The sequence below is a fragment of the Motacilla alba genome, chromosome 1A (genome assembly GCF_015832195.1).
Source record: "Motacilla alba alba isolate MOTALB_02 chromosome 1A, Motacilla_alba_V1.0_pri, whole genome shotgun sequence".
NCBI classification, from domain to species: Eukaryota; Metazoa; Chordata; class Aves; order Passeriformes; family Motacillidae; genus Motacilla; species Motacilla alba.
The window spans coordinates 967,943-981,570 of record NC_052031.1 but is presented as its reverse complement, the minus strand read 5'-3'; the positions used below and the strand labels follow the sequence as shown (position 1 = coordinate 981,570).

Below are 13,628 nucleotides of genomic sequence, written 5' to 3'. Positions count from 1 at the left end.
ACTGTCACCCTGTCACAGGGACAGGGCTGTTCCTGAAACACTGCCCCAGGGAGCTGGGCTGTTCCTGTCACACTGTCACAGGGAGTTTGGGCTGTTCCTGTCACAGGAGCTGGGCTGTTCCTGTCACACTGTCCCAGGGTGCTGGGCTGTTCCTGTCACAGGAGCTGGGCTGTTCCTGTCACACTGTCCCAGGGTGCTGGGCTGTTCCTGTCACACTGTCCCAGGGTGCTGGGCTGTTCCTGTCACAGGAGCTGGGCTGTTCCTCTCACAGGGAACTGGGCTGTTCCTGTCACACTGTCACAGGGAACTGGGCTGTCACACTGTCCCAGGGAGCTGGGCTGTTCCTGTCACACTGTCGCAGGAGCTGGGCTGTTCCTGTCACACTGTCACAGGAGCTGGGCTGTTCCTGTCACACTGTCCCAGGGAGCTGGGCTGTTCCCGTCACACTGTCCCAGGGAGCTGGGCTGTTCCTGTCACACTGTCCCAGGGAGCTGGGCTGTTCCTGTCACAGGAGCTGGGCTGTTCCTGTCACACTGTCCCAGGGAGCTGGGCTGTTCCCGTCACACTGTCCCAGGGAGCTGGGCTGTTCCTGTCACACTGTCCCAGGGAGCTGGGCTGTTCCTGTCACAGGAGCTGGGCTGTTCCTGTCACACTGTCCCAGGGAGCTGGGCTGTTCCTGTCACAGGAGCTGGGCTGTTCCCGTCACACTGTCACAGGAGCTGGGCTGTTCCTGTCACACTGTCACAGGAGCTGGGCTGTTCCCGTCACACTGTCCCAGGGAGCTGGGCTGTTCCTGTCACAGGAGCTGGGCTGTTCCTGTCCCAGGGAGCTGGGCTGTTCCTATCACAGGAGCTGGGCTGTTCCTGTCACACTGTCCCAGGGAGCTGGGCTGTTCCTGTCCCAGGGAGTTTGGGCTGTTCCTGTCACACTGTCCCAGGGAGCTGGGCTGTTCCTGTCACAGGAGCTGGGCTGTTCCTGTTGTGCAAATCCGTGGCTGTGTCCTCCTTGGAGCTCCTGGCACGTTTCAGGCCCTGGATGGGGAGCCTGAAGAATTCCCTTGGCTCTTTCCCAGCAGCCCTTCCCAGCTGATATTTGAAAACAAGCTTCCATAGCATCATCTCAGTGTTCCCAATGTTGGCTGGTGTTAAAATTCTCTTCATCATCCTGGGACTAAGATAATTTATCTTCAGCTCCTCAGGACTCACTCCTCTTTTCTGTGGCTTTTGAACTTAGAGATCTGACTCGTGTCCAGATTTTTCTCTTTTCCCTTGACTTTTCTGCTGGTTTTTTTTTTGGCACCAGGTCCAGTTGGCATCCTGAGGTGATGAGGAGATAAAAGCAGCAGGGCCAGAAGTCTTGGGAGGGGTTTGGGTGATGGTTTTTAAACATTTTAGGGCGTGGGATGTGTTACAGGCTGGGTTTGTAGCTGTGAGCTTGGCTCTGTGTCCTGCTGTGGGGACAAGGGCTCCCTCCAGGGTGACCCCCTGCAGTCAGGAATAGAGTTTAAAGAGTTTAAAGTCTTTATCCATTAATTGCTTGGTTTTTTGTAAATGTGACTGATGAGAAGTGTGCTGGGAGAGAACATGGGTGCAGAGAGGTTGGCCTGGACAGGGTGGACTCAAAGGTCAAAAAAATGGTCTTCCAAAATGGTCTTCCCAAAAAATGCTGGATGTGTGGTTGGATTCCTGGGGCTTTCTGCAGGGATACACATCAGTATCCAGTGAAAGGATGCCTGGCAATTCTGGACACAAATGTAACAATTCCAGGAGAAACCTGTGGAGAGCACCTTAATTGTGGGAATCTTGCTCCAAGTTCTTGGTGCTCCTTTCCTGGCGTTTCCTGAAGCTGTGCTCACTGTGCTGCAGACCTGGAGCGTTTCTCGTTCCTGGGAATTCCTTGGAATCACTGCAGGATCCATCACCAGAGCCTGGATGCAGGAGAGGACATCCCATGGCCCCTCAGCACAGCTGGGTTCCTTCAGGATGATGGGTCTCCAGACAGGTCCTGGAGCTGAGCCTGCTGATGAATTCCTGGCATCTTTGGGACAGAATTCAGCTGGGATTGGGTTGTAAGATTTTCTCCTTATGGAAAAAATTCAGCATGAGCTGAGAGAACATTTGGGTCAGAGCCTGGATCCACTCCCAGATACATCACCAGGAGTGATGGTGGAGCTTTCTCTGGGAATGGGGTCTGGACACTGCTCCAAAGGTCCCTTCTGCTGGTCCCCTGTGCTGCTGGGACAGTTTGTGGGATGGAGGAGCCTGCAGGTCTGGATTTCCCAGAGTCCCAGCTTCTGCAATGACTGTTTCCTTTCCTGAAGACTTTCTGGAGATGGAAGAAGCTTGTAGGGTGGAAATGTTCTCTGTTCCAGCTCCGTGCAGTTCTCCCAGGAGTGCTCTCAGCTCTTTTGTTGGTGGGATTCCAAGATTTCACATTTCTGGGCAGTTTTTCCTTGGTGGATGAGGGCGAGGGCAGATGGTTCACCCCAGCTGTGTTAGCAACTGGAATCCACCTCATTTCAGGCAAGGAGACCTTTCCCAGCTTCATTTCTGCTGGTGCGCTTCCAGAGATTCCCCCTGTGATGATTCAAGGGCTTTGTTGCTGAAATCCCCTTTATTTTCAGTTTGTCCTCAGTTAGGGACTCAGGGAATGGGTTGGGTGGGCAGGGACACCTCCCACTGTCCCAGGCTGCTCCCAGCCCCAGTGTCCAGCCTGGCCTTGGGATCCAGGGGCAGCCCCAGCTGCTCTGGGAATTTGTGCCAGGGTCTCACCACCCTCACAGGGAAGACTTTCTGGTATTGTGTCGATAAACAACGTGCTTGCTCCCAAACCTTTCATCCCAGTATTTCTCCCTTTCGTGAACCTAATTCACTCTCTGATTTTTTGGTAGGAATTTTAGGTCTTTGCCACAACAAGGACAATATTCAGATGTGGCCCTGTGTGGCTCATGAAGATTTTTTGAATTTGGCAGCACCAGGATTGAGTCTGAGTGTGGGAAACTCAGCTTTAATTTACAGCTGGCATTAACTCAGGGAGCTGAGGAGCATCCAGGCTGGAGCTGCTCAGGATCAGCCTGGGAGAGCTGGTTTTTATTAAGCAGGGCTTGATTTAGTCCAAAGTAAAACCATTTGTGTTTAACCTGATCCATGAAGCTTCTGTGAGTGTGAAAATCCAGACAATGAAACATTTTCTGGGCCATCATTGCCCACAGCGGGGCCGTGCAGGACTTTGGGAACCTGGAACAGTCATCCAGGGATACATTTCCTAAGGAATGTAGGAGGTTTTAAGGAGGTTTTAAAGTTTGAGTGCCATGAAAAGATCTGGTGACAAATGTCCCTCGGCCACGACGCCTCCTTGGGAGGCTCCTCACCCCAAACCCGGAGCGATGCCGCTGTTCCCAGAGATTCCCATTGGATTTCAGCAGGAAAATCCCTTGCACTGAGGGCGTTTCTGTTCCCATCTTCCTTTGGGAGCTGCTCCTGGGTGAGCTCCTTGCTGTGGAGTTTTAGGGCAGAGCAGCTCATGCTGAACCAAGAGAATTCCAGAGCCAAAACAAACGGCTGCAAACTTTTCCCTCTCCCCGTGAGAACGAGGGGAAGGAGGTTGTTGTGTCCAAACCCTTTTGGAGCTGACACTGTGGGAAAAGTCTGTCCAGTCTGGGAGTTACTGTCCTTGAGGAATTGCAGTGAATCCTGAGGAACCCCACAGATGGGACTGGGATCTCCTCACAAAAGGTGCCAGTGTGGAGTTGGCACTTTGGGATGCAGGAGCCTCACACAGCCCCTGCTGACATCCAGCAGGTTTCATAGGCTGTCGGTTAAGATCAGGGCTCTGAGGTGGGAATTCTTTGTTCCTGGTGACTGGGAATTCCTGGTGGGTTAGGAACACCCAGCTGTGCCCAGGTGTCATCGGGGTCTGTGGAATTCCTGCAATCCTGGGCAGTCTTGGTGCCATGAAAGCAGGAAACCTTTTCCATCCGAGGGGGGAAAAAGAGGAATCTGCCTTTAATTCCCTGTGGCTGGAACATTCCGGCCAAGCCCTGCTGTGATGTGAAGGATCTTTATATGAAACATTCCAAGTCCCTTCCCTCAAACGGAGCAGCCTTGGTGCTGCAGAGCCAAAGTTCAGGTGGGAGCAAACCTTTGATTTTCTCCTGCTTCCCTTGTAGCTCTTACCCAGACCACGGGTGAAAGGTAATTGCTGTAGGACATTATTGCCAATCCATTAACCCTGATTTGCAGCAGAATTCCTAATCAAGCTTCAGTGCTGAAACACCACCACCACTAATTGTCTCAACTGAGCCTGGCTGGGAGTAAAGATCTCCCGCCTTTCCCTTTGTGTTCCCTTCTTCCCACTTGATTTCCCCTTTGTGTTCCCTTCTTCCCACTTCTCTTTCCCTGTATAATCCTTTCTTTCCCACTTGATTTTCCCTTTCCTGTTCTCTTCCCCTTGCCTTTCCCTTTCTATTCCCTTCTTCCCACTTGATTTTCCCTTTCTGTTCCCTTCTTCCCACTTTCCTTTCCTTTTGTGTTCCCTTCTTTCCCACTTGATTCCCTTCTTTCCCCCTTGCCCTTCCCTTTCTATTCCCTTCTTTCCCACTTGCCCTTCCCTTTGTGTTCCCTTCTTTCCCCCTTGCTCTTCCCATTCTTTCCCACTTGACTTTTTCTTTCTATTCCCGTCTTCCCAATTGCCTTTCCTTTTCCTGTTCCCTTCTTTCCCCCTTGCCTTTCCCTTTGTGTTCCCTTCTTCCCACTTGATTTCCCCTTTGTATTCCCTTATTCCCACTTGTCTTTCCCTTTATAATCCTTTCTTTCCCACTTGATTTTCCCTTTCCTGTTCCCTTCTTCCCCACTTGCCTTTCCCTTTATAATCCCTTCTTTCCCACTTGATCTCCCCTTTCTGTTTCCTTCTTTCCCACTTGATTTCCCCTTTCTGTTTCCTTCTTTCCCACTTGATTTCCCCTTTTTGTTCCCTTCTTTCCCACTTGCCTTTCCTTTGCATTCCCTTCTTTCCCACTTGCCCTTCCCTTTGTGTTCCCTTCTTTCCCCCTTGCTCTTCCCATTCTTTCCCACTTGACTTTTTCTTTCTATTCCCGTCTTCCCAATTGCCTTTCCTTTTCCTGTTCCCTTCTTTCCCCCTTGCCTTTCCCTTTGTGTTCCCTTCTTCCCACTTGTCTTTCCCTTTATAATCCTTTCTTTCCCACTTGATTTTCCCTTTCCTGTTCCCTTCTTTCCCCCTTGCCTTTCCCTTTGTGTTCCCTTCTTTCCCACTTGATTTTCCCTTTCTATTCCCTTCTTTCCCCCTTGATTTCCCCTTTGTATTCCCTTCTTCCCACTTGTCTTTCCCTTTATAATCCCTTCTTTCCCACTTTTCTTTCCCTTTGTGTTTCCTTCTTTCCCCCTTGCCCTTCCCTCTCTATTCCCTTCTTCCCACTTTCCTTTCCCTTGGTGTTCCCTCCTTCCCAAAGCACTTTGATTTTTCCTGTTGTTCTTTTCGCTCCATCTCTCCCAAGACCCCCAAGTTGGTATTTTTTGGTCTTTCAAGTCCCGTTGACATGAGATTGCCAGGATTTGCCTGGGAGCTGTGCGAGGGGAGAGCGGAACCCACGGGAGCAGTGGATTTATTTCAGACACGTCCCAGTGCTCTCCCAAATCTGAGCTTTGTGCAGGAGGGGATGGAAAACTCAGAGGATTCATCCCAGGGTTCCTCAGGGCAGGGGAGGGCGGGGAATTTTGGCTTTGCCAGCGTCACAGTGGTGCTGTGGTCACTTAGATGTGTCAGGACACTCAGATTCCACGTGGGGCTCGGGAATATTGGATATTTGGGTCAGCGGGCTCTGAGTGAATTCCTTGGGTGTGAGGAAATGGCTTTTGTTTCCTGCATTGGGATGTTTTTCCTTGACTGCTGCATCAGGATCGAGAGCAAACACGAAGTCACAATCTTAGGAGGACTCAACGAATTTGTCGTGAAGTTTTATGGACCACAAGGAAGTAAGTTCAATCCACAATCCACTGCCTTGGGGAATAGGGAAATGACATTCCAGAGGGGAACAGATGAGCAAACCTAAGGGGGATGGAGAGAAATCCATCTTCTGAGGGTGGGGACGATCCAGCTGGGAGCGTGGTCATGGATAGAGCCATCCCTTGGAGCTCTGGAAAGCTCCTTCAGCACCCCTGAGTTTTCCTGGGCCTGGCCAACCTTCCCTCACTGATGGGAATTTCCATGGAGTTTGTAATTCAAATGGCTTTTCCACCTCAATTTAGCACCATCTCCAGAGGTGAGGTGTGGTTTTCATGGGGTGAGAGACGGAGAAATTTTGACTCCATGTTTCAGAAGGCTGGTTTATTATATTATAATATATATTATATTAAAATTACCACACTAAAACTATATTAAAAAACAGAGAAAGATACATCAGAAAGCGAAACAAAAATAAAAAATAAATAAATAACAAAAACTTGTGACTCCCAAAGAGTCTCAACCGGCTGCCTCCTTGATTGGTTATTAAGTAGAAACCCCTCACACTGACCAGTCAAAGGAACTCCTGTTGCATTCCACACTAACAGGTAATAACTGTTTACATCTTGGAGCTGAGACCCTCAGCCTCTCCAGAAAAGAAGGTCCTGACAGAAGGATTTCCATCAAATGCCATAACCACAGGAAGGGGATGATCCCACAGTGCCTGTTGTTGGTTGGGCTCTGGTGTCTTCGTGCTGAGATCTTCTCCAGGATCTGCTCCAATTGTGTGAGGCAGAGCAGGAAAAGGGCTTTGAACTCTGCCCCCAGTGGAGCCGTGGGTTGTCCCAGAGATGTGTTTTCCTCAGTGCTCTGCTCCTATTTGTCTTTCCCCAACTGTGGAATTCTAATTCCTGCTTTTCCTCCCTTGCAGCACCCTATGAAGGTGGAGTATGGAAAGTTAGAGTCGACCTTCCTGACAAATACCCCTTCAAATCCCCATCTATAGGTAACAAATCCTCATTTTCCATCCAAACCCTGTGATTTGGGCCTGAAGTTTGCAGCTGGAGTGGTTCCAGTGCAGTAGAAGGACTTGAAGTCTGCAGAATGCTTTTCTGGGATTTCAGATGCCGAGAAGAGAGGAACGTTGGGCTTTGGAAGGAGGAGGAGCTGGGAGTGGGATGTGGCTGCGAATTTGTGTGTTGATAATTCAATCTCTATTCCAGTGGGTTTTTTTAATAATAACTCCATTTGTTGTGGAGTGCTGGAGCAAAGACCACAGTTCTGGTTTTGGGGTGAGCCCAGCTTTTGGGGTCTTCTGTCCAAAAGTGGGTGGAAATTCTTCCACCGAAGCCTCCATCCTTTTGGAGCAGGGAATATATATGTGGAAGAGCTGAAAAGCAGGGATTTATCACCAAAAAAACCTGCTGGCTTGGCTGCTCAGGCTTGCTTCACCTTGGAGAGCAACAGGAAATTCCATTAGGAAATGGTTTTAGCTTGGATCCATCCCTGGGGAGCAGGGAACCACCTTGGGTGTCTTGAGGTGCCCATTCCAGTGGCTGAAGCCCTTTCCAACATCACCAATCCTCCTTTGGAGCTGACAGCTCTTGGCTGCTTCCTTCAAATACCCCCTTAGGCTCAGATTTTATTTGGGAGCTCTGTGGGGTGAGGAATCATCTGTTCCAAGTGGGAATTGTCCTTTTGGGACAGGGTGCTGCTGTTCATACACCATCCATCAGCTTTTTTAAATTTTTTTTGTTTGGTTTGTTTTTGGTTTTTGTCTGGATTTTTTGTTTGTTTGTTTTTTATTTGGTTTTTTTTTGTTTGGTTTTTTTGTGGGGTTTTTTGTTTTGTTTTGTGGGGGTTTTTTGGTTTTTTTTTTGTTTTGGTTTGGTTTTTTTTTTTTTTTTTTTTTTTTTTTTTTTTTTTTTTTTTTTTTTTTTGTTTTGGGTGGTTTTTTTTGTGGGTTTTGTTTTCTTTTGAAACCTGTGAACCCCAGGAATGTACAAACATTTCTGAGGAACAGCACAGGACTCTGCAGCTCTGAGGAGCCTTTCCTCCCTCCTGAGCCAGCTCTGGAAATCCCTCTTGGAGAGGCACATTCCAAATGGGAATTCCCACTGTTTGCTGCCTGTCCTTTGTCCTTCCCCGCTTCCCAAAGCAGTGCAGGTCAGGGCAGTCTGGAATCATGGAATGGATCCTAAACCTCATCCAACAACCCCTTCCCCTGTCCCAGGCTGCCCCAGCCCAGCCTGGCCTGGACCTTCCAGGGATCCGGGCCATGTGCAGGAGCTGTTCCTGCTCTCACCTCGGAGCTCTTTTGGCCCTTCTAATGCTGATTTTGCTGCTTTGCTCTCAGTTTTCCATCCCTCTCTTGTTTCAATCTGTTGTGTTTCCACTGGTTTATCCCAGACCTCGTGAGGAGCTTCCTTCACCCTAGGAGTCTCTGTTCAAGTGGCTGAAAAATCCCATTTTTCCTTCCCAAAAACCTGCCTCTTGCTGAAAAATCCATTTTTTTCCTTCCCAAAAAACTGCTTATTTCTGAAAAACCCCTTTTTTTCTTTCCCCAAAAAACTGCCTCTTGCTGGAAAATACCCTTTTTTCCTACCCAAAATCTTCCTCTTGCTGGAAAACCCTTTTTCCCTTCTCAAAATCCTCCTCTTACAGAAAACCCCCTTTTTCTCCTCAACATCTTGCTGAAACCTCCTTTCTTTCTTAAATCTTCCTCTTGCTGGAAAATCCCTTCATTTCTTCCCAAAAAACTTCTTCTTGCTGGAAAACCCCTTTTTTCCTACCCAAAATCTTCCTCTTACAGAAAAACCCCTTTTTTCTCCTCAAGCTCTTGCTGAAACCTCCTATTTTTTTCTTCCCAAAGTCTTCCTCTTGCTGAAAAATCCCTTTTTTCCTTCCCAAAAAACTGCTTCTTGCTGAAAAATCCATCTTTTCCTTCCCAAAAAAATCTGCCTCTTGCTGGAAAATATCCTCTTTCCTTCTCAAAATCTTCCTCTTATAGAAAAACCCCTTTTTTCTCCTCAAGCTCTTGCTGAACCCTCCTTTTTTGTCTTCCAAAAAAACTTCCTCTTGCTGAAAAATCCATTTTTTCCTTCCCCAAAAAAACTGCCTCCTGCTGGAGAAACCCTTTTTTCCTTCCCAAAAAACTGCCTCTTGCTGGAAAATATCCTATTTCCTTCCCAAAATCTTCCTCTTATAGAAAAACCCCTTTTTTCTCCTCAAGATCTTGCTGAAACCTCCTTTCTTTCTTCCCCAAAAAACTTCCTCTTGCTGGAAAATCCCTTTTTTCCTGCCCAAAATCTTCCTCTTATAGAAAAACCCCTTTTTTTCTCCTCAAGCTCTTGCTGAATCCTCCTTTTTTATCTTCCCAAAAAACTGCTTATTGCTGAAAAATCCATTTTTTCCTTCCCAGAGTCTTCCTCTTGCTGAACCCTCCTTTTTTATCTTTCCAAACAACTTCCTCTTGATGGAAAATCCATTTTTTCCTTCCCAAAAAAACTGCTTCTTGCTGAGGAACCCCTTTTTTTCTTCCCAAAAAAAACTTCCTCTTGCTGGAAAACCCCTTTTCCCTTCTCAAAATCTTCCTCTTATAAAAAACCCCCTTTTTTTCTCCAAGCTCTTGCTGAACCCTCCTTTTTTATCTTCCCAAAAAACCTCCTCTTGCTGAAAAATCCATTTTTTCCTTCCCCAAAAAAACTGCCTCCTGCTGGAGAAACCCTTTTTTCCTTCCCAAAAAACTGCCTCTTGCTAGAAAATATCCTCTTTCCTTCCCAAAATCTTCCTCTTATAGAAAAACTCCTTTTTTTCTCCTCGAGCTCTTGCTGAAACCTCCTATTTTTTTCTTCCCAAAGTCTTCCTCGTGCTGAAAAATCCCTTTTTTCCTTCCCAAAAAAGCTGCTTCTTGCTGGAAAACCCTTTTTCCCTTCTCAGAATCTTCCTCTTATAGAAAAACCCCTTTTTTCTCCTCAAGATCTTGCTGAAACCTCCTTCTTTATCTTCCCAAAAAACTTCCTCTTAATGAAAAATCCATTTTTTTCCCTCCCAAAAAACTGCCTCCTGCTGGAGAAACCCTTTTTTCCTTCCTGAAAAAATGCCTGTTGCTGGAAAATATCCTATTTCCTTCCCAAAATATTCCTCTTATAGAAAAACTCAATTTTCTCCTCGAGCTCTTGCTGAAACCTCCTATTTTTTTCTTCCCAAAGTCTCCCTCATGCTGAAAAATCCCTTTTTTCCTTCCCAAAAAACTGCTTCTTGCTGAAAAACCCCTTTTCCCTTCTCAAAATCTTCCTCTTATAGAAAAACCCCTTTTTTCTCCTCAAGATCTTGCTGAAACCTCCTTTCTTTCTTTCCCAAAAAAACTTCCTCTTGCTGAAAAACTCCTTTTTTCTCCTCGAGCTCTTGCTGAACCCTCCTTTTTTATCTTCCCAAAGTCTTCCTCTTGCTGAAAAATCCATTTTTTCCTTCCCAAAAAACTGCTTCTTGCTGAAAAGCCCCTTTTTTCCTTCCCAAAATCTTCCTCTTCCCAAAAAACCCCTTTTTTCTCCTCAAGCCCTTGCTGAAAACCCCATTTTTCTCCCTAAAACTCTGCCTCTTGCTGGAAACGGGAGTTGAGGCGGGTGAAATCCCTGCTGGAGCTGAGCTGGGAAGCCCCAAGGAAAGTTCTGGAACTCAGGGAAGCTCCCGGGAGGCCGCAGGGAAGGGTTTATTTTCCTTTTTTCCCCATTTTTGCTGCCCCAGCCCAGCTTATCCGGGGAGCCAGGCCTGGGGGAAGCCTCCTGGGGGATCCTGATTATCTCTGCTTTGGGCACTGCTGATAAAACCTTCTGGAAAAAACCCAAACAGCTCAACTGGGAGCACTGGGAGAGAGGGAAATGGGAACTCTCCAATTCCTAACGCCTAGGAATGGGAATTGTCCCATGCTAACCCCGGGAATGGGAATTCTCCCATCCTAACCCTGCCTGGGAATGGGAATTTAACGCCTGGGAATGGGAATTTCCCCATTCCTAACACCTAGAAATGGGAATTTTCCCATTCCTAACGCCTGGAAATGGGAATTCTCCCATTCCTAATGCCTGGAAATGGGATTTCTCCCATTCCTAACCCCTGGAAATGGGAATTCTCCCATTCCTAACCCCTGGAAATGGGATTTCTCCCATTCCTAACCCCTGGCAATGGGAATTCTCCCATCCTAACCCCTGGAAATGGGAATTCTCCCATTCCTAACCCCTGGAAATGGGAATTCTCCCATTCCTAACCCCTGGGAATGGGAATTCTCCCATCCTAACCCTGCCTGGCAATGGGAATTCTCCCATTCCTAATGCCTGGAAATGGGAATTCTCCCATTCCTAACCCCTGGCAATGGGAATTCTCCCATTCCTAACCCCTGGCAATGGGAATTCTCCCATCCTAATGCCTGGCAATGGGAATTCTCCCATCCTGACCCTGCCTGGCAATGGGAATTCTCCCATCCTGACCCTGCCTGGCAATGGGAATTCTCCCATCCTAACCCCTGGCAATGGGAATTCTCCCATCCTGACCCTGCCTGGCAATGGGAATTCTCCCACCCTCAGCCCCCCGTGGCATTTATCCCCTGTTCTTCACGTGGGTCGTTGTTGCTGTTCCCTAAAAACTGCCCTGGCAATTTCTGGGTGTCCCCCAGAAATTTTTCAGGGATATTTCAGGGATATTTGGGGAATTTTTCAGGGATATTCCAGAGCTATTTCAGGGGTATTTTGGGATTTTTTCAGGGATATTTGGGGAATTTTTCAGGGGTATTCCAGAGCTATTTCAGGGATATTTTGGGATTTTTTTCAGGGGTATTCTGGGGATGTTTCAGGGACATTTCAGGGATATTTCAGGGATATTCCAGAGCTATTTCAGGGATATTTTGGGATTTTTTCAGGGATATTTTGGGATTTTTTCAGGGATATTTCAGAGCTATTTCAGGGATATTTTGGGATTTTTCAGGGGTTTTCTGGGGACATTTCAGGGACATTTCAGGGATATTTCAGAGATATTTTGGGATTTTTTCAGAGATATTTTGGGATTTTTTTCAGGGGTATTCTGGGATTTTTTTCAGGGGTATTCTGGGGATATTTCAGGGATATTCTGGGGATATTTCAGGGATATTCTGGGGATATTTCAGGGATATTTTGGGGATATTCTGTCCTGAGCACCCAAACCCCCTGAATTTTGGGGTGGAGATTGCTGGGACAGCTCCCTCCCATCCTGCAGTGTCCCTGGCACTGCCTGCATGTGCTGGATCTGGCAGATCCTGGATTTTGCAGGATGGTTTTTCCCAACAGGAAAAATGCCCAGAAGGGAAATGCACATCCCAGGAAAACCAGGAATTCCAGCAGAGCCTGGTGCAGGGCTGGCAGCTTGGCTCTGGGCCTGAGGGCTCCCTTCAGGGTAAATAAATCCCTCAAGATCCCAATTTTCAGGGTTTAACTGAGCAGTTGCTCCAAAAAACCCCAACTCCTGCTGCTCCTGGTGTTTCAGCCAGTTATTGGGAATATTCCTGCATTTATCAGGAAGCACTTCCCTGTCCATGTCTACTTCCATTTCCAGAGTATTTAGGATTTTGCTTCTCTTCTTTTCCCTGTTTGGGATTTTCCTTTCCCTGTTTGGGATTCTCCTTTTCCCTGTTTAGGATTCTCTTTTCTGTGTTTAGGATTCTCCTTTCCCTGTTTGGGATTCTCTCATTTTCCCTGTTTAGGATTCTCTCATTTTCCCAGTTTGGGATTCTCTCATTTTCCCTGTTTGAGATTCTCCATTTCCCTGTTTAGGATTCTCCTTTCCCTGTTTGGGATTTTCCTTTCCCTGTTTAGGATTCTCTTTTCCCTGTTTAGGATTCTCCTTTTCCCTGTTTGGGATTTTCCTTTCCCTGTTTAGGATTCTCTTTTCCCTGTTTAGGATTCTCTTTTCCCTGTTTAGGATTTTCCTTTCCCTGTTTGGGATTCTCTCATTTTCCCTGTTTGGGATTTTCCTTCTCTCCTTTCCCTGGGATTAAACTCTTCAGGGAAATCCCTGCCTTTCCTCTTTCCCAGGCAGGAGCTGGGTCTGGAAGGGCTCCTTGGAGCTCCCAGGGCACAGGAATTTGTGGGAATTTGCTTTTTAATCCCTCCCTGCTCCTGCCTGGAGCTGAATTCCCTTTAATGCCACAAACATTCTGAGAGGAGGAAATTCAGAGGAAATCCAGGCTGGGAATGTCCTGCCTGGCCTGGAGACACGAGCAGCAGGAGCAACCTGGGAGCCGGGAATTTATTTACTCTTTATTTACTATTAATTTACTCTTTATTTACTCTTTATTTACTCTTTATTTACTCTTTATTTACTCTTTATTTACTCTTTATTTACTATTTATTTACTATTTAATTACTATTAATTTTAAAATCTGCAGGAATATTAGGCCAGCATGGGGTTTGTTAATAATCAAATACCACAACTGGAAAATTTACATTCAAAATGCCCCAGAGCCTCAATTTCTCAAATAAATTCTATATATGCTACATATTCTAGAAAAATTTAGTATATATTTATACATTTTCTCTATATTTATAAATTATATCTATTTATAAATTCAATATTTTATTTCTATATTATATTATCTGCATTACTATATTATTATATTTATTATAATATTTAAATTAGTGTATTTA

At 46.6% G+C, this 13,628-nt stretch overlaps 1 protein-coding gene across 1 annotated transcript in view; it reads left to right on the top strand.

Annotated features, from left to right (window-relative positions):
• The window catches only part of UBE2H (ubiquitin conjugating enzyme E2 H), a 50,101-nt gene that overhangs the window by 23,909 nt on the left and 12,564 nt on the right, over positions 1 to 13,628 (top strand). Inside the window, exons 2-3 of the mRNA XM_038153715.1 lie at positions 5,914 to 5,990; positions 6,890 to 6,964. Of these exons, the coding sequence (XP_038009643.1) occupies positions 5,914 to 5,990; positions 6,890 to 6,964 (152 nt within the window). The remainder of the gene's footprint in view (positions 1 to 5,913; positions 5,991 to 6,889; positions 6,965 to 13,628) is intronic.